A 16,876-nucleotide genomic window follows, 5' to 3' on the forward strand; every position below is an offset into this window, starting at 1 on the left:
TGGGTGTTGCCAACACAGCAAAAACACCACAAAGGCACCAAGTTACTGGTCTCTGCAGCCACAGCAGGCAGTGCGATTCTCCAGCGGTTTGCCTTCACCCCTGGAAGCGTACTCCATTGTCTCTCGAGACATGGATGCCAACAAAAAGTAGGCAACCGACAGCCTTCCGATAGTAGAGCATTTGGCTGCAGATTACGAGGTCCCCAATTCATACCCATGCTCCCCCTTTTTCCAGTGGAAATAAATGCAGTGCTGTTAATCTGAAATGGCTGGTTTCCAAATCATGCTGTCTTTGATGAGAGGCAGTGGTGATGCTGGGTTAGGGGGTTGGACTAGGAACCAGGAGAGAGCAGGATTCAGATCCCTACTTGGCCATTAAGCAGGCAAGGCACTACAGTGGTACCTCGGGTTACATATGCTTCAGGTTACAGACTCCACTAACCCGGAAATAGTACCTCGGGTTAAGAACTTTGCTTCAGGATGAGAACAGAAATTGTGCTCCGGCAGTGCTGTGGCAGTGGGAGGCCCCATTAGCTAAAGTGGTGCTTCAGGTTAAGAACAGTTTCAGGTTAAGAACGGACCTCCGGAACGAAATAAGTACTTAACCTGAGGTACCACTGTACTTTTCAGTCTAACCTACCTCACTCACAGGTTTGTGGAGGGGGAGAACCATGAGCAACCTGAAGAAAAAGTAGATAGATAGATAGATAGATAGATAGATAGATAGATAGATAGATAGATACCTGTAGATAGACAGACAGACAGACAGTCAAGTCAGTCTAAAATTCCTGGTAGAGGACAAGGATCTAGAGATCACGCTGGTAAAGGTACCCCTGCCCGTACGGGCCAGTCTTGACAGACTCTAGGGTTGTGCGCTCATCTCACTCTATAGGCCGGGAGCCAGCACTGTCCGCAGACACCTCCGGGTCACGTGGCCAGCGTGACATCGCTGCTCTGGTGAGCCAGCGCAGCACACGGAACGCCGTTTACCTTCCCGCTATAAAGCGGTCCCTATTTATCTACTTGCACCCGGAGGTGCTTTCGAACTGCTAGGTTGGCAGGCGCTGGGACCGAACGATGGGAGCGCACCCCGCCGCGGGGATTTGAACCGCCGACCATGCGATCGGCAAGTCCTAAGCGCTGAGGTTTTACCCACAGCGCCACCCGCGTCCCTTTAGAGATCACGCTAAGGGTGGCCAAATTCTGTGCGACTGCCGTGACACCTAGGGAACAAGCTGTACTACCAAAATGATTAAGGTTTTAAATGACAATTTTAGATTATATTTTAGTGATCAAGATTTAATATATATTTTAAACTGCCGCTATATCTGTATTGTCTCTGTTATACCCAATTGCCATTCAATGTATTCCTGTTGTGTTTTATGATTTTCCTGATATTGTAAGTGAGCCGGAACTGCTCTGTGACCGTAATAATAAAATTCATTCATTCACTTCACAGATAGATAGGGGGGAAACAACCACCTCAAATCAGCACCGGCCAGCCAGGCCAGTGGTCAGGCGATGTAAAGGCCAGGACCTCAAATGGAGGAAACCGTGATTTGGCTGATCCCTGTGCAAGAACTATCCTGACCGACTCCACATTCTGCACCTGAGCAAACGAGACTCCAGACCCACCTGATGGAAACTGGACTATTCTAGACAGACGAGAGCCGGAAACTATAACCAATCCAAAGCTTTATTTTGAGTACAACAATCTTCTTCCTCTCCAGAGGGGAAGAGAGGAGATGGGCATTTGGTTGAGCAGTGAGTGGCATTAGCAAGAGATTATACAGCCGCACATCCAGTTTGCGGTGCGGGGAAGGAAGTCAGGTGTGCTGAAAGGAGCAGAGAGAGGACCTCGTCCCGTGTACCTGGGCTGTGTTTGCACGTTACACTCAAACCACGGTTTAGTGCAGCATTATTGAGCGGGACTGCCTCTCCCACGACCCTCAGCCTCCTGGGTAGCCAGGACAGTGTCAGAAGCTGTTGCAAGTTTGCATCTGAATGAGGCACCACGGCTCGACTATGGTCTGTGTCAAAAGATGCCAAATGCAAACCACGGTTTCGTGAAGCTGCCTTGCTGAAATGAGCCCTTGCTATGGTGAAACTGGGATTGGACAGGGCAAGTTTAAGGGGAATTGGAAGCTTCTGAAATCCTCCTTTTCTGGCTGTGCGAGAGGATAAGGAAAGGGGGAAAGCACGACTGCTAGAGGGGACTAGACTCATTCGCGTGGCACTAAACCGTGGTTTGGCATGATGTGCAAACATGGCCAGGGAATATGCTAGGTATTCTGTAGCCCGGGGGCAAATCGGGTTGCATCAATAGCAAACCTTCACCCTGTCCCTAGTTTTGCTCCCAACACCAGCCCACGTGACTATCTCACCCCACCCCAAGCGCTCAACTCTCAATTCCCGCACAGTTTGGTCGCCCCCCTCTCCTCTTCAGCAGCAAAAGCCTGCCCTGCAATTTCTCAGCTTAGAACCCATTTTGGTCGCGTTGCCAACTACTTTCCCCATCATGACTCCTGTGTCCTTCAGTACTTGCCGAACAACGTTCCCAACCAAGTAAAAAAGCCCTGTATTGTTTATGTTCTGGGGATTAATCCAACAAGCTCAGCTCTCCCACTCTGGCTTGATCCCCACCTGTTGAACTTCAGCCCCCTGCCTCGTTCCCATCACATAGCAAGGAAAAGGCACAGGAGCCTTGGTAAGGGAAGAAGTTGGTGAGATGATTTCCAAATTAAGGATTTGGTTGGGGAGCCAGGCAAGCGAGGAGAACAGGAGGAGGTCAGCACTTTTAAGAATAAGGCACAGCGATTCCCCCCACCTTAGGGAAAGTGTGTGTGGTCAGTCGTTAGCAGAAGCAGCTAAAAGTAACACTCAAAAGCGTTCCTGTCTCAGATAAAAATCAGCTTGAATCTGGGACGAGGAGAAGGACTGGAAAATGCCCCCTGAAAATAACATGCATATAATTCAACCCGCCGAGGGGACCCTATCCTGCCGGATTCAGGTGGACAGGATGATTGACAGGCACAGAGCTAGGCAAGGGTTACGAAATAAGATTTGTCCGGGGAAACAGAGCCGCAGAAGTGTGAAGCTTGAGGTTATTCTGCCCCCTGGTGGCCGAAAGCTGTAAAGGTCTAAAACTGCGACCCAAGATGGGAAGGAGGAAGGAAAACCCGAAACGGACCAAAAACCGCCCACTCCCCACAGCACAAACATACATTTCCTGCAAACATCAGCCCCCACCTGATGCTAGGTGGGGAAGGCGCCAGTGCCAGCTACGAGTGCAAAAGAACAGCCCGCGGAAATGACACACAAGCGAGCAGCCAGCCAGGATGGAGACGCACACCCTGCCTGGAATGGAGTCCCGGGGAGGGAAGAACTGGCACTGGATTATGGCACTCGCTGGAATGGACTCTCCAAAATGAAAGGAAGAGAAGAGTGGGATGGGTGTCAAAAAAACAACCCCGCCCAGAAATGCCTTGCCTTGAGGCGCACCTGACCGCAGCCCGGTGGCTACGGCGGCATTCTCCAGATTCTCTTTCTTTGGTGATGCAGCCAAACCCCAGCCCAGGTCCCGAAGGAATGGAGGGTGGGGTGGAGGGAGACAGAGAGAGACAGAGAGAGAAAGAGAAGGAGGTGGAGATAACACAAGGGCCCTGGGTTGCGCTACAGCTTGCTGTGGATAAACTGAAGCAGTTTCTCCAGCTGAGCGTCCAGGGAAAGCTGGTCTCCGTCGTTGGTGATGACCCAGTCATAAGGCACGCCCTGATCCAGGCCACATTCGGATTCCGCGTCGTCAATCCCTGGGGTGGAGAAGAGAGGGAAGACAGGCAAAAGTTGGCCATTTTGTAGTGATCAGGTGGGATTGCTATGAGGAATTATAACAAGTACAGAGTAAGCCATCTGTGTCAGCAATGAAGGCATTGTGTTGACTGGGTTTAAACTATTTTGATATGATTTTTAATCAATCCACACCACTGCATCCCTGTTCCATTTCTCTTTATTGACCAGGCACGTACTCAGACAGGCAGGCGTCCTGGGTCATCAAAGACAGTGGGCAGCTTCTTTGATGTAGCTTTTCTGATATGTTAATCTTAGGATGTTAATCTTAGGGCCAGGAAAAAGGTTTCACATGAAGGTGATAATGATCGCTGTCCTCCTGGCCATCCTTCTTATTATGTGTATTGATTGTTTATGACCTCCGGGGTTGCTGAATACACTCCTTTGTAGTTTTCATTCATTTACCCCAAAAGTATGCATGCTTAACTAGTGTTTGTAGTTTAACTTTGTTCCCACGTGGGGTTTGTTGAAATGCTCAGAAGAAATCTGATTGGTTCTTACGAACACTGAGTAAAAAGTTCTTTTGTGAATAAAACGACCTGGGCCGGAGGGTGGAGACAGAGATTATTATACGCACCTATAATGGGTTGGGAGTTACTCGTGCGTAATCCTGCTCCGTTTGAGCATTAGATTGCCTGGTTAATCCCTCTGGACTGCACAGCCCATCTCAGCGTGGCTGCCCTTAGTCACTCGTAGAATCTGTCTGTGAGCGTTTCTTAAAGCGTTGCCAACATAAGAGTTGTTTGACGCCCAATCGTTTCCGCCTCTCACTGCGCGGGAGTCTCCTGCGCAGGGTGGGCGTGGGCAGCGGGGTGCTTGGGCTCTCCTCACTAACTTCCAACGAAGAGTCCTGGAGCCCCTGCACCTCCCTGTCCCGTTGCTCTCCTGGATCCCTGGTGTTACACTCATTCTCTTCCCCTTCTTCCTGGCTGAGTCTCCCTCTAGCGCTTGGACCTTCCCCTGCAGAATCAGAGACCCTCTCCTTCTCCCGTGCCTCTGATGGCAGTTCCCTGACAGTACCCTTCCCAGAGTCTTGCTGGTTCAAGCCTCTGTGTGTATTCTTATTAATCAGAGTTCATTCCTTCCTTTACTTTGGGAATGCCTCACATTTGACTTGCTGGTGCTAAATGGTCTCGGTCCCGTATAGCAGGGGTGGCCAACTCTCAAGAAACTGCTCTACCCCTGTAGAGGGGGGTTCAAAGTTGTTGGGCTTCTTTTTAGAGAGGAGGTAAGCCCTGTTTTTTAGGGGTTTTAAAAAAGCTTTGGGGGGCAAAATTCCATTGGGGGGGGGGGTTAAAGGCAAGGGACAAAGGGGTAAAGTCACTCACAAAAATATCGCTATGGATGAAACCAGCAGTACAGAAAAAACTCCATCTTCCCTTCCAGAGATCAAACAACAATGGAGGGCAGGGCGAGGCAGGAGGAAGTTTTAGTGATGCTAAGGAAAGGAAGCCAGAGATTGACCGCAATCTACCCACCTCGCGGGGATCTGCCAGTAGATCACGATCGACCTGTTGGACATCCCTGCTGTATAGCGATTTAGATTCTCAAGAATACAGTCATACCTCGGGTTGAAGTCACTTCAGGTTAAGCCTTTTTGGGTTGCGTTCTGCGGCGACCCGGAAGTAACAGAGCGCGTTACTTCCAGGTTTCGCCGCTCGCGCATGCGCTCAAAATGACATCATGCGCATGCGCAGAAGCAGTGACGCGTTCGCATCCAGAGGTACCACTGTAATCTTTCGGGGAATATTCTCGAGAATATTCTCAATTAATGAGAATATTAGAGAATTTTCATTTAAAATAGGAGAATGTACATGTTATAGGACAAGTCAAAAAAATACGATTGGCATGTTAAGGTTTGATACAAGTAAATTCAGTAATAGGCTATCTTGTGCTTCCAATAGTATTAACACTTAACAACTGTTTTGGTGACTAAAACACAGCTTGATAAACAAAACTATATGCATACATATAAAAAAGAAGCCATTAACATTAAATATATTATCATTATATGATAATATATTTCAGTATGTGAATCTCTGGTAAATGGCACCTGGTACCATAGAATGGCACTGCAAAAACCAGTTACTGGCACTAAATAAAAATATAGAAACGTCAACTGTTTAAATCAAGACCACCTCACATGCTGTTACACATAATTGTATAGGCCTAGGTACTTTAAGTGTATAAAGCATTAAAGCTACCGTATTTTTCGTCCCATAGGACGCTCCGTTGCATAGGACGCACCTAGTTTTTTGGGGGGGAAATAAAGGGGAAAAAATTCCCTTTATTTCCCCCCCCCTCCAAAAGCAGGTCGGGGAAACAGAACCAGGTCGAGGAACAGCGGGATGGCGGCGTTGCACCTCCCTGCTGTCCCCCGAGCTTGTGGGGCTGGCTGATGTCTGCCCGGCGCGAGGGGCGCTCTGCATCAGGGTGCCCCCCCCCCGCGGGGCGGCAGGCTGCTATCCGCAGCGTGGGGAACCTTGCCGGGAACTCCTGCAAGGCTCCCCACGCTGCGGATGTCTGCCTGGCGCGGGGGTGCTCTGCTTCAGGGCGCCCCGCCCGCCGAGCGGCAGGCTGCTATCCGCAGCCTAGACATCCCTGCCGGACCTCCCACAGGGCTGCCTAGGCTGCGGATGTGTTCCTGAAGCCTGGAGAGTGAGAGGGGTCGGTGCGCACCGACCCCTCTTGCTCTCCAGGCTTCAGCGAAAGCCTGCATTCGCCCCATAGGACGCACCCACATTTCCCCTTCATTTTTGGAGGGGGAAAGTGCGTCCTATAGGGCAAAAAATACGGTACTTTCTGTAAAAACAAAATCACACTGTATGGCCAAAGGTATAGAATTGCTAAGAATAAGGTCACGCCAAGACAGAAAAAAGGCTATCACATTTAGTTGAAATACAAACAAATTCAAATGTTCATTAAATTAAATGAATAGCATTTTTAAAACTAAAACTAAACATAAAAATGTTTTCTGTAGCTCACATTTCAGAACTGCCAATGGTGAATGGCACAATGCCCAGTAATGTAAGTGGATAAAAAAAAAAATCATTATTCATTACTTACACTGGCAATTTCACAGCCTGACTTATTATTTACTAGATTTTTAAGGTTTGTAAAACTGGTTCTTACATTAGAATTTACAGTTTGTGGAGAATATTCTCCAGAGAATTTTCTAGCAGAGAATATTCTCACCTTACCTCACTAGTCTTTTATATCTAAAGGAGTGTCTGAAGGAGATCAGTAACTCTTTGACTTTTAGAAGACATCTGAAGGCAGTCATACCTTGGAAGTCGAACAGAATCCGTTCCGGAAGTCCGTTCGACTTCCAAAACACTTTCAAACACCAAATCGCGCTTGAAGCCAATCAGAATCTGCGGAAGCCCTGTCGGACATTCGACTTCCAAAAATAGTAGTTCGCAAACTGGAACAGTCACTTCCGGGTTTGCGACATTCAGGAGCCAAAACGTTCAGGAACTAAGCTATTCGAAAACCAAGGTACGACTGTATAGGGAAAATGTTAATGTTAGATGTTTTGTAGTGGGGGTTATATTTTGCTGGAAACCGCCCAGAGTGTCTGGGGCAACCCAGTCATACGGGCAGAATATGAATAATAAAATTACTATCATTATTGACACAAGATTCCCAAATTCAGGTGGTGGGGAAGAGTGGATAGGACATAGGAATGGCAGGATAAGGCCACCATCCTGACCAGAGATGCCAGGGTAGCTCCGCTGGTGAGAGTGTGGGGCTGCTGGCGCCAAGGTTGCAGGTGCGATCCCCGTATGGGACAGCTGAATTGAAATACTTTATTGTCACTTGCACAACTTGTATACAGTGAGATTACTTGAGCACCCCCCACTCAGCTCTCTTAGTCTTAATTCCCCTCGTTTACTGACACCCACACACCAAACCCAAAAGTCACTTGCCCTGTTGTTATCTTTTCATTCAGCGGCCTAACAGCCCACAGACAGAAGCTGTTCTTTACCCTGTTAGGGCAACTAATCAGGCTTCTATATCTTCTGCCCGAGGGCAGGAGATCAAGAAAGTGCCAGCCAGGGTGTGAATCACCCCTGAGAATTTTCCTCACTCTCCTGAGGCAACATTCTTCCGCTATTTCATCCAGCGGATTCACGGGACAGCCCATAATATCTTGTGCTATATTCACCACCCTCTGTAAAGGTAAAGGGACCCCTGACCATTAGGTCCAGTCGCGGCCGACTCTGGGGTTGTGGCGCTCATCTCGCTTTATTGGCCGAGGGAGCCGGCGTACAGCTTCCGGGTCATGTGGCCAGCATGACTAAGCCGCTTCTGGCGAAACCAGAGCAGTGCACGGAAAAGCCGTTTACCTTCCCACAGGAGCGGTACCTATTTATCTACTTGCACTTTGACGTGCTTTCGAACTGCTAGGTTGGCAGGAGCAGGGACCGAGCAATGGAAGCTCACCCCGTCGTGGGGATTTGAACCGCCGATCTTCTGATTGGCAAGTCCTAGGCTTTGTGGTTTAACTCACAGCGCCACCCGCGTCCCACACCACCCTCTGTAGGCACTTCCTACCAGATGGTGTCAAACCAGCGTACCACACCGTGATGCAGTATGAAAGGACACTTTCTACTGTTGACCGGTAGAAGATCATCAGATGTTGATTGACATCGTTCTTCCGCAATACTCTGAGGAGATGGAGTCTCTGTTGGGCTTTCTTAACCACCTGGGTTGTATTCATTTTCCAAATAAGGGCTTGGAAATATTCCTGCCTTGAAGGGGGTTGGACTAGATGACCCTTGTGGTCCCTTCCAACTCTACAATTCTATAATTCCATGCCTACGGAAAGCCCAGACAAGCAGGACTGGAGCACCAGTCCCCTTGTTGGTTTCCAGCACCTGGTGTTCAGAAGCATTGTCAAAGCGTATTGGCTTTGACTTGATTGCTCTCCTAATATATAGGAAGAACAGTCCTTAGGGGTGCAGAAAGCTCCTTTATAGCAGGTCAGCCTCATTGGTTCCAGTCTGGTCCAGTTTTGTCAACACTACATTGCTGCATCTCTCCAGGATTAACCCCCCAGAGCAGTGTTTCTCAAGTTTGGGCCCTCAGCTCTTGTTGGACTACAACTTCCATCATCCTCAGCTAGCAGGACCAGTGGTCAGGGATGATGGGAGTTGTAGTCCAACAACCCAAGCTGGGGACCCAAGTTTGAGAAGCGCTGCTTCCCCTTCCCGCCCCATGAACTTACTAAGCTCGCTTCTCACCTTCCTAACCCTGTTTCTTCATGCAAATCCAGGACTGTGATGAAGCACTAGAAGCCCTCCATTGGGGGCTGCGTGACGACAACCTTGCCTTTCCATGTATATAGGAGGGAAAGGTTGCCATTTTATGTTCAGTCTTATTTTCTCGCAGAAAATATTATGCTCTGAACTATTATTTTTATTGGAGCAGGGCTTTTTTCTCATTACTGTAAAGAACTGTCAAATGATTAAATGTGGGTTTTTGTTTTGCACTGAATTTTAAAAGCCTAATTGCACAACAAGCCCTGCATTGGCCAATGAGCAGAGAAACAAGAGGCAGGAGTGCCTGTGTCTCACTCACCCATTACGAACACCCAGGCCCGTCTCTTTCGCGTCTCCTCCGTGGCTACGACACGCACCACTTTCACCAGATCCCCATACACGTCCTGGAACCACTCCACGTCCGAGATTCGCCTCGTGTCACTCACTATCTGCGTGGGAAGACTGGCGGGTTAACATCCGGGGACCTGGGTTCGAATCAATCCCTGCCACCAGCAATTTGCCACCACTCAGCCTTACCCAGATGGGCTGTGTAACGCCCTCGACCACAATGCGGCAAAAGAATCCCGGGTCGGTCTGGCGCCGCTCCTCTCCCCATCGGATCATGTCCTGCCGATACGTCTCCTTATAAGAGCTGGAGTCCAAGAGACGCTGGAAGTCCAAGCCGTGCTCCTACAGGGGAGGCCAGAGAGGCGAGCCAGTTATCAAAGCTCTGGGATGAAAACGATTGGCGAACGAAACCGATCCAAGGGTCTACTCCTAATTATCTTGTGGGACTCACTTTCTCGTGAAATACTGTCAGGAGCTGGAGTCAGGCGTACGCCAGCAATGAATCAATAAACCACCTGATGTCAGTGAAGTTAACTGTTTATACAAAGAGACCATATAACACCGGTCCTGAAAGACCTGCATTGGCTCCCAGTACGTTTCCGAGCACAATTCAAAGTGTTGGTGCTGACCTTGAAAGCCCTAAATGGCTTTGGTCCAGTATACCTGAAGTAGTGACTCTACCCCCATCATCCAGCCTGGACACTGAGGTCCAGCTCCGAAGGCCTTCTGGTGGTTCTCTCACTGCGAGAAGTGAGGTTACAGGGAACCAGGCAGAGGGCCTTCTCGGTAGTGGCCCTGTGGAACGCCCTCCCAAGGAAATAAAGAACTATCTGACTTTTAGAAGATGCCTGAAGGCAGCCTGAAGTTTAGGGAAGTTTTAAATGTTTGATGTTTCATCGTGTTTTTAATTGGGAGCCACCCAGAGTGGCTGGCGAAAACACAGCCAGATGGGTGGGGTATAAATAATAAATTATTATTATCAGCAGCTCTTCCCAGCAGGTCTTGCTTCCCCCAATGAGGCGGTTGTGAGGACAGAAGGGCCCTGCCTTCCCACAGCTGAGTCCTCCCCAAGCAATCTGAGACACATCAGTGTGTCTGCCTTTGCTCCGCCCTCTTCATACCTCTTCTGGTCCTGGGATACCAAAGGGGAGAGGAGCTGGCCGCAGCAGGAGGGGGAGACTCCCTGGTGTCTTCAGAAGAGTGCCCCCCCCCCCCGTTCTCTCCAGCCTCCACTTCTCTGATTCTGGGCCTCTCTGCCACAGGCTCACTAAGCCTTGTTCCCTCTTCAGCCTGGGTAGGCCTTCCAAATCCAGCCCATGGACAGTCCTGGAATCAGCGTGTTTTTACATGAGTAGAATGTGTCCTTTTATTTAAAATGCATCTCTGGGTTATTTGTGGGGCATAGAGATTCGTTCATATTTTATTTCAAAATATAGTCCGCCCCCCCCACATGTTCTGAGGGACGGTGGACCAGCCCACGGCTGGAAAAGGTTGCTGACCCCTGGACTAGATCATGGGTAGGCAAACTAAGGCCCAGGGGCCAGATCTGGCCCAATCGCCTTCTAAATTGGGCCCACGGACGGTCTGGGAGTGTGTTTTTACATGAGTAGAATGTGTGCTTTTATTTAAAATGCATCTCTGGGTCATTTGTAGGGCTCAGGAATTCATTGATCCCTCCCAAAAAATATAGTCCAGCCCCCCACAAGGTCTGAGGGACAGTGGACCGGCCCCCTGATGAAAAGGTTTGCTGACCCCTGCTCTTCAGCTTCTACCACCTCCTCCTCCTGGCCTGCTCCCTCTTCTCGCTCTGGCCTCACATCGTCGTCCCACCGCCACTCCCCTGGCTCAGAGCTTTCTTCCCCTGGGGGGTTCCCCAGCTGGTGCCTCCCGCCACCCCTCTTCATCCAGCCAGCCCATGACAAATGCATGTGGGCAACTGTTTTTAAGATGGGGATAAGACAAATTCACTAAGACCTGGACACAGTGATCCATGTGACGGTCACCTCCAGGCTTGATTATTGTAACTCGCTCTACACGGGGCTGCCCTTGAAGCTGTCCCAGAAACTCCAGCGGGTGCAGAATGCCGTGGCGAGGCTCCTTACTGCGGGATCACATTCATCCAGTGCTTTACCAACTGCACTGGCTCCCGGTGGAGTACAGGGTCAGGTTTAAGGTGCTGGTTTTAACCTTTAAAGCCCTATACGGCCTAGGACCCTCGTACCTACAGGACCGCCTCTCCTGGTATGCCCCGCAGAGGACCTTAAGGTCCACAAATGACAACACCTTGGAGGTCCCAAGTCGCAAGGTGGTTAGATTGGTCTCAACTAGGGCCAGGGCCTTTTCAGTACTGGCCCCGACTTGGTGGAACACTCTGTCCCAAGAGACCAGGGCCCTGCGGGACCTGACATCTTTCCGCAGGGCCTGCAAGACACAGCTGTTCCGTCTGGCCTTTGGTTTAGACACAGTCTGACCCTTGTGTTTCCCTCCCCTTATGGTCTTGATCTATGGGCTACTTTTAAAATGAGGCTGCATTTTAAATTGCATTTTAACTTGTATTTTAAATTGGGTTTTCCCCCCCCTATTCTGTTTTTACTGTAATTTTACTGGTGTTAGCTGCCCTGAGCCCGGCTCTGGCCGGGGAATAAATAAAATTTATTATTATTATTTATTACAGTGGTACGTCGGCTTAAGAACTTAATTCACTCTGAAGGTCCGTTCTTAACCTGAATATGTTCTTAACCTGAGGTACCACGTTAGCTAATGGGGCCTCTGCCGCCGCCTCACGATTTCTGTTCTCATCCTGAAGCAAAGTTCTTAATCCGAGGTACTATTTCTGGGTTAGCAGAGTCTGTAACCTGAAGCGTATGTAACCCAAGGTACCACTGTATTATTATTATTATTATTATTATTATTATTATTATTATTATTAGGAGAAGAGACAGAGGAGAGGTAATCTATCCGAGGCTGTCAGCAAAGCTATCCTAGAACATCAAGAGAGCCTTGCTGGATCAGGCCAAAGGCCCATTCATTCCAGCTTCCTGTTCTGACAGTGACCAACCAGATGACTCCGTGGGAAGCCCAGAGAGAGGACCCAAGCACAAGAGAAACTTTCTCCCCTCCTGCGATTGCCAGCAACTGATAAACGGAAGCATTACTCTCCCCACCTGTGGATGCAGACAATAGTCATCATGACTAATAGCCATCGATAGCCCTCTGCTCCAGGAATTTTGCCCAATCCTCTTCTAAAGCCACCCAGACTTGTGCCCATCACTGCTTCCTGTGGCAGGGAGTTCCACAGTTCCACTTTTTTTAATCTTTTATTTGTCCGCAATCTTCCAGCATTCAGCTTCAGTGAGTTCCGGTATTACCGGACAGGGAGAAGTACAACTCTCCAAGACACGCATGATTTTATAAACTCCGATCGTGTCCCCTCTCATTGGCCTTTTTCTCTGAAATAGAAAGTCCCCGAATGCTGCTGCAACCTTCTCTCACAGGGGAGTCGCGGAATCCCCCTCAATCTATGTCGGCCGCCCTTCTCTTTTCCAACTCTAGGCCTAACTCGGCAAGGATGCTATTATGCACATAACAGGAAAGATAAAAGTGTACAAATTGGGGGAGGCTCAACCTACCTTGGCATACTGCTCTTTGAGGGGTTCTGACAGCCGCAGGATAGTGCAAACATCAGGACCCAACCTGTCAGGGGAGAAAAAAATTAAATTAAGCAGATCCAGAAAAGGCAAAAGTTTCCATCCTCAAGGACCCTTTAGGGGAGAAGGGCTATGGGTAGGTAGGCAAACTAAGGCCTGGGGGCTGGATCCGGCCCAATCACCTTCTAAATCCAGCCCGCAGACAGTCCAGGAATCAGTGTGTTTTTACATGAGTAGAATGTGTCCTTTTATTTAAAACGCATCTCTGGGTTATTTGTGGGACATTGGAATTAGTTCATTCCCCCCACAAAATATAGTCCAGCTCCCCACAAAGTCTGAGGGACAGTGGACCGGCCCCCTGCTGAAAAAGTTTGCTGACGTCTAGGCTATAGCTCAGTAGCAGAGAGTCTTGTTTTGCATGCTAAAGGTCCTGGGTTCAAATCCCAGCGTCTCCATGGAGACAGTCACCCACTGCGAGAACACGTTGCTGGACTACCTGGGCCACTGGCCTGATCCCAGCAGCCAGGCTCTTCTTCTGAACTCTGTCTTGGCTTAAATAAGGCCTAGTCTCTTTCCATCAGATGCGCTGCAAAGTTTGAGAACATCACCTCCCTCCAGGGAAGGGCTTGGCAGACTGTGGATCTCGCCTGCTTTCCCGTCCTTCCATCCCCCAAGCGGTCTTAGGGTTGCACCCATTAATTCCCTCTGGGTAGGACTAACATTCGGACACAGGTGGCGCTGTGGGTTAAACCACAGAGCCTAGGGCTTGCCGATCAGAAGGTCGGCGGTTGGAATCCCCGCGTTGGGGTGAGCTCCCGTTTCTCGGTCCCTGTTCTTGCCAACCTAGCAGTTCGAAAGCACCTCAAAGTGCAAGTAGATAAATAGGTACCGCTCCGGTGAGAAGGTAAACGGTGTTTCCGTGCGCTGCTCTGGTTTGCCAGAAGCGGCTTAGTCATGCTGGCCACATGACCCGGAAGCTGTACGCCGGCTCCCTCGGCCAATAAAGCGAGATGAGCGTCGCCGCAACCCAAGAGTCATCCATGACTGGACCTAACAGTCAGGGATCCCTTTATAATAATAATTTATTATTTATACCACACCCATCTGGCTGAGTCTCCCCAACCACTCTGCGTGGCTCCCAATCAGATGTTAAAAACAATACAGCATTAGATATTAAAAACTTCCCTGAACAGGGCTGCCTTCAGATGTCTTTTAAAGATAGCATAATTGCTTATTTCCTTCACATCTGAAGGAAGGGTGTTCCACAGGGTGGGCGCCACTACCGAGAAGGCCCTCTGTCTGGTTCCCTGTAACCTCACTTCTCGCAATGGGGGTCGGCCTTTATATACCTTTACCTTGAGGACTAACGTTGGATTAAACTCCTGCAACCAGTGGCCTTCCCTCTTCCCCACACTCCTGCAAGGTGGGCTTCTTCCAGCTGCCCATGCCAACTTTTCTACACCTCCCCGCAACCTTCTCCCAGCCCCGGCGCGTGTTGCGTCACGTGTGAAGGGGGAGGAAGGAAACAAAAGGAAGAAACACGGAAGACCGCCTTGCTCCCCATCCCTAAGCCGTGGCGTATCGCATCTTTCCCCTCCTAACCCCGGGGAGAAGGGAGGTCGGGGCCGATCTCGCGTGCGCTCCCGCTTCGGACGTTCGCTGCGGACACGGGAACGGGATTGAGAGAAGTCTTGCCACCACCCCTAAAAAAGGCTTGGAAATTTAAAAATGGGGGGACCGTGGGGTGTCGCTTCTTTCCCCCTCCTAAGCACGGGGAGAGGGGAGGTCGGGGCCGATCTCGCGTGCGCTCCCGGTTCAGACGTTCGCTGCGGACACGGGATTGAGAGAAGTCTCGCCACCACCCCTTAAAAAGGCTTGAAAATTGAGAAATGGGGGAAAATACAGGTTTGGGAAGGTCTCTCCCCGCCGGATCCCGCGCGCACGTGGAGCGGTGGGTGGTCTTTCGCCTGCATCCCACCCACCCCGCCATCATGCACCGAGGGGGGGGGCAGAACGCTTCCTCCCGCCCGCTCTTGTGCAATCCCCGCGGGGCTGCTTACTGGCTCTGGATTTCCTCGGCCACGAAGTCCTTGCCCGACTTTCTCTTCCCGCTGAAGAGCAAGATCAGCTTCGGCGTCTGGGCCATTGCAAGGAAGAACTCCGCAGCAGCAGCAGCAGCAGCAAGCAGCACTCCACAACGTCTCCCTCCCTTTGCCGGCCTTAATGGTCTCGTCCGGAACTGAGCATTCCGTCCCGCCGCCCTCCGCCCGCCTCGCACCAATGGGGACGTCGCAGGCGCCGCTTCCTGGAAAGCGGGCGCTACCAAGTGAGGAAAGCGAAAAAAGGGGGCGGTGGAAAGAGACGGACGGGACGAGGAAGACCGAATCACGCGGCGTGGGCGGAATAGAACGATCTGAAAGAGGGAGGGGCTATTCTTAAACCCCGCCCCGTATGGAACCTGGGTCCTGGTGTGTTAGGAGGAGACAGGCGTCATTTGCATATTTAAATATGATAATATTATTATTTTTTAAAAATCATCTCAGTTTAGGCACGAAGGACAGAAGGGGGTCATTTGGGAGGCTTATGCCGCAATACATATATTTCATTTTTTAAAAAAATAAATAAGTTTCTTACGTTTATAAACATTTCCTGAGTGTTGAGTGTTTGGAAATAGTTAAGAAATAATGACTTTTGAAATATGTATTAAAAAAGGGGGGTTTTTCTCTTCTCTCCCCCACCCCAGTTATAGCTGATTCACAGTGATACCAAAACAATTCTACTGGATTTAAAGTATTTTAGATTTCACTCTTAAATTTGAAAAAGTGTAATGAGCATGCCCATTTAAAAATGAGTGGTGTATACTTATTAGTATTAGAAGATAGTCTTTAAGAGGAAGTGAAGGAGTAACTTACCAAGGATGGTCCAAAAGAAATAGCAGCATTTAAAACATTCAGATTGGTAGCTAGGTTTGAATATGTAAGCCGCAGATGCGTACAGACACACACAAATAGTTCTGCTGACTTAATGTACAAAGCAAAGTATTTTGCCCTCCTTCCCCCCAAAAACCCTGTCCATTGAGGTCTGCGCCTGCTCTAGTAACGGAATAATAACTGATCTGGAGTTGGCAGGTGCAATGGAGTACCCAGGAAGTGGGCATGGCTAGCCAGCCTCTTAAACAAGAGCCCCCATCCTGTTGCAAGTTCCACTTGTTATGGCTAACATCCATTGACAGAAGTCTCCTCTTCATGAATTCACCTTTAAAAAAAACCAACCTATCTAAGCAAAGGGCCAGTGGTCGCAGGTGCCTATTTGGGGATGATTGGGCAAAAGGCAGGGAGCCCAACAGAAGGTGGCGCCAGAGAGCCCAATGACAGGCAGAGCCACCCATTTCTAGTTCCTGTTTCCCCATGAACCTCCTCACTGCTGCCTTCTACAAGGGCAGCATTGAGAGGGAGGAGGAGGAAGTGGATGGACTGGTTGTAAGTTAAGAAGAAAGGCAAATGAGGGTTTTTGGAGCCCTGCCACATCTGCCCTAGTGAACCAGCCTCCACTGGAGTGGGCACTGAGATCTCTTGCGCCAGTCAATCTCCATCAGTTGTGAAGAACGTGTGGCTTTAAAAAAGCTTCTGCCACAATGGACTCATTCCGCCTCCTCAATTCCAACAGCGCATTCAGCAACTTGGGCGCAACTGATGTGAAAAATCGCTTCTTAGTCTTGCAACGATTACATCCCAGCTCTGGCCGGATAATCTGAAGTACGATTCTCCTGCT

At 49.6% G+C, this 16,876-nt stretch overlaps 2 protein-coding genes across 2 annotated transcripts in view; one reads left to right on the top strand and one right to left on the bottom strand.

The window, feature by feature from the left end:
* ZBTB7B (zinc finger and BTB domain containing 7B) overlaps window positions 1–16,876 on the top strand; it is a 330,604-nt gene that overhangs the window by 101,255 nt on the left and 212,473 nt on the right. The gene's annotated exons all lie outside the window — the stretch shown is intronic.
* PMVK (phosphomevalonate kinase) lies at window positions 1,681–15,414 on the bottom strand. Its single transcript, XM_082202585.1, has 5 exons — window positions 15,166–15,414; window positions 13,088–13,151; window positions 9,648–9,800; window positions 9,430–9,559; window positions 1,681–3,809 (listed from the first exon to the last, which is right to left on the bottom strand). Exons 1-5 carry the CDS (start codon window positions 15,249–15,251, stop codon window positions 3,673–3,675), a joined length of 570 nt encoding a protein of 189 aa, XP_082058711.1. The 5' UTR covers window positions 15,252–15,414; the 3' UTR covers window positions 1,681–3,672.

The sequence above is a fragment of the Podarcis vaucheri genome, assembly GCF_965113315.1.
Source record: "Podarcis vaucheri genome assembly, chromosome: 16".
Classification (NCBI taxonomy): Eukaryota; Metazoa; Chordata; class Lepidosauria; order Squamata; family Lacertidae; genus Podarcis; species Podarcis vaucheri.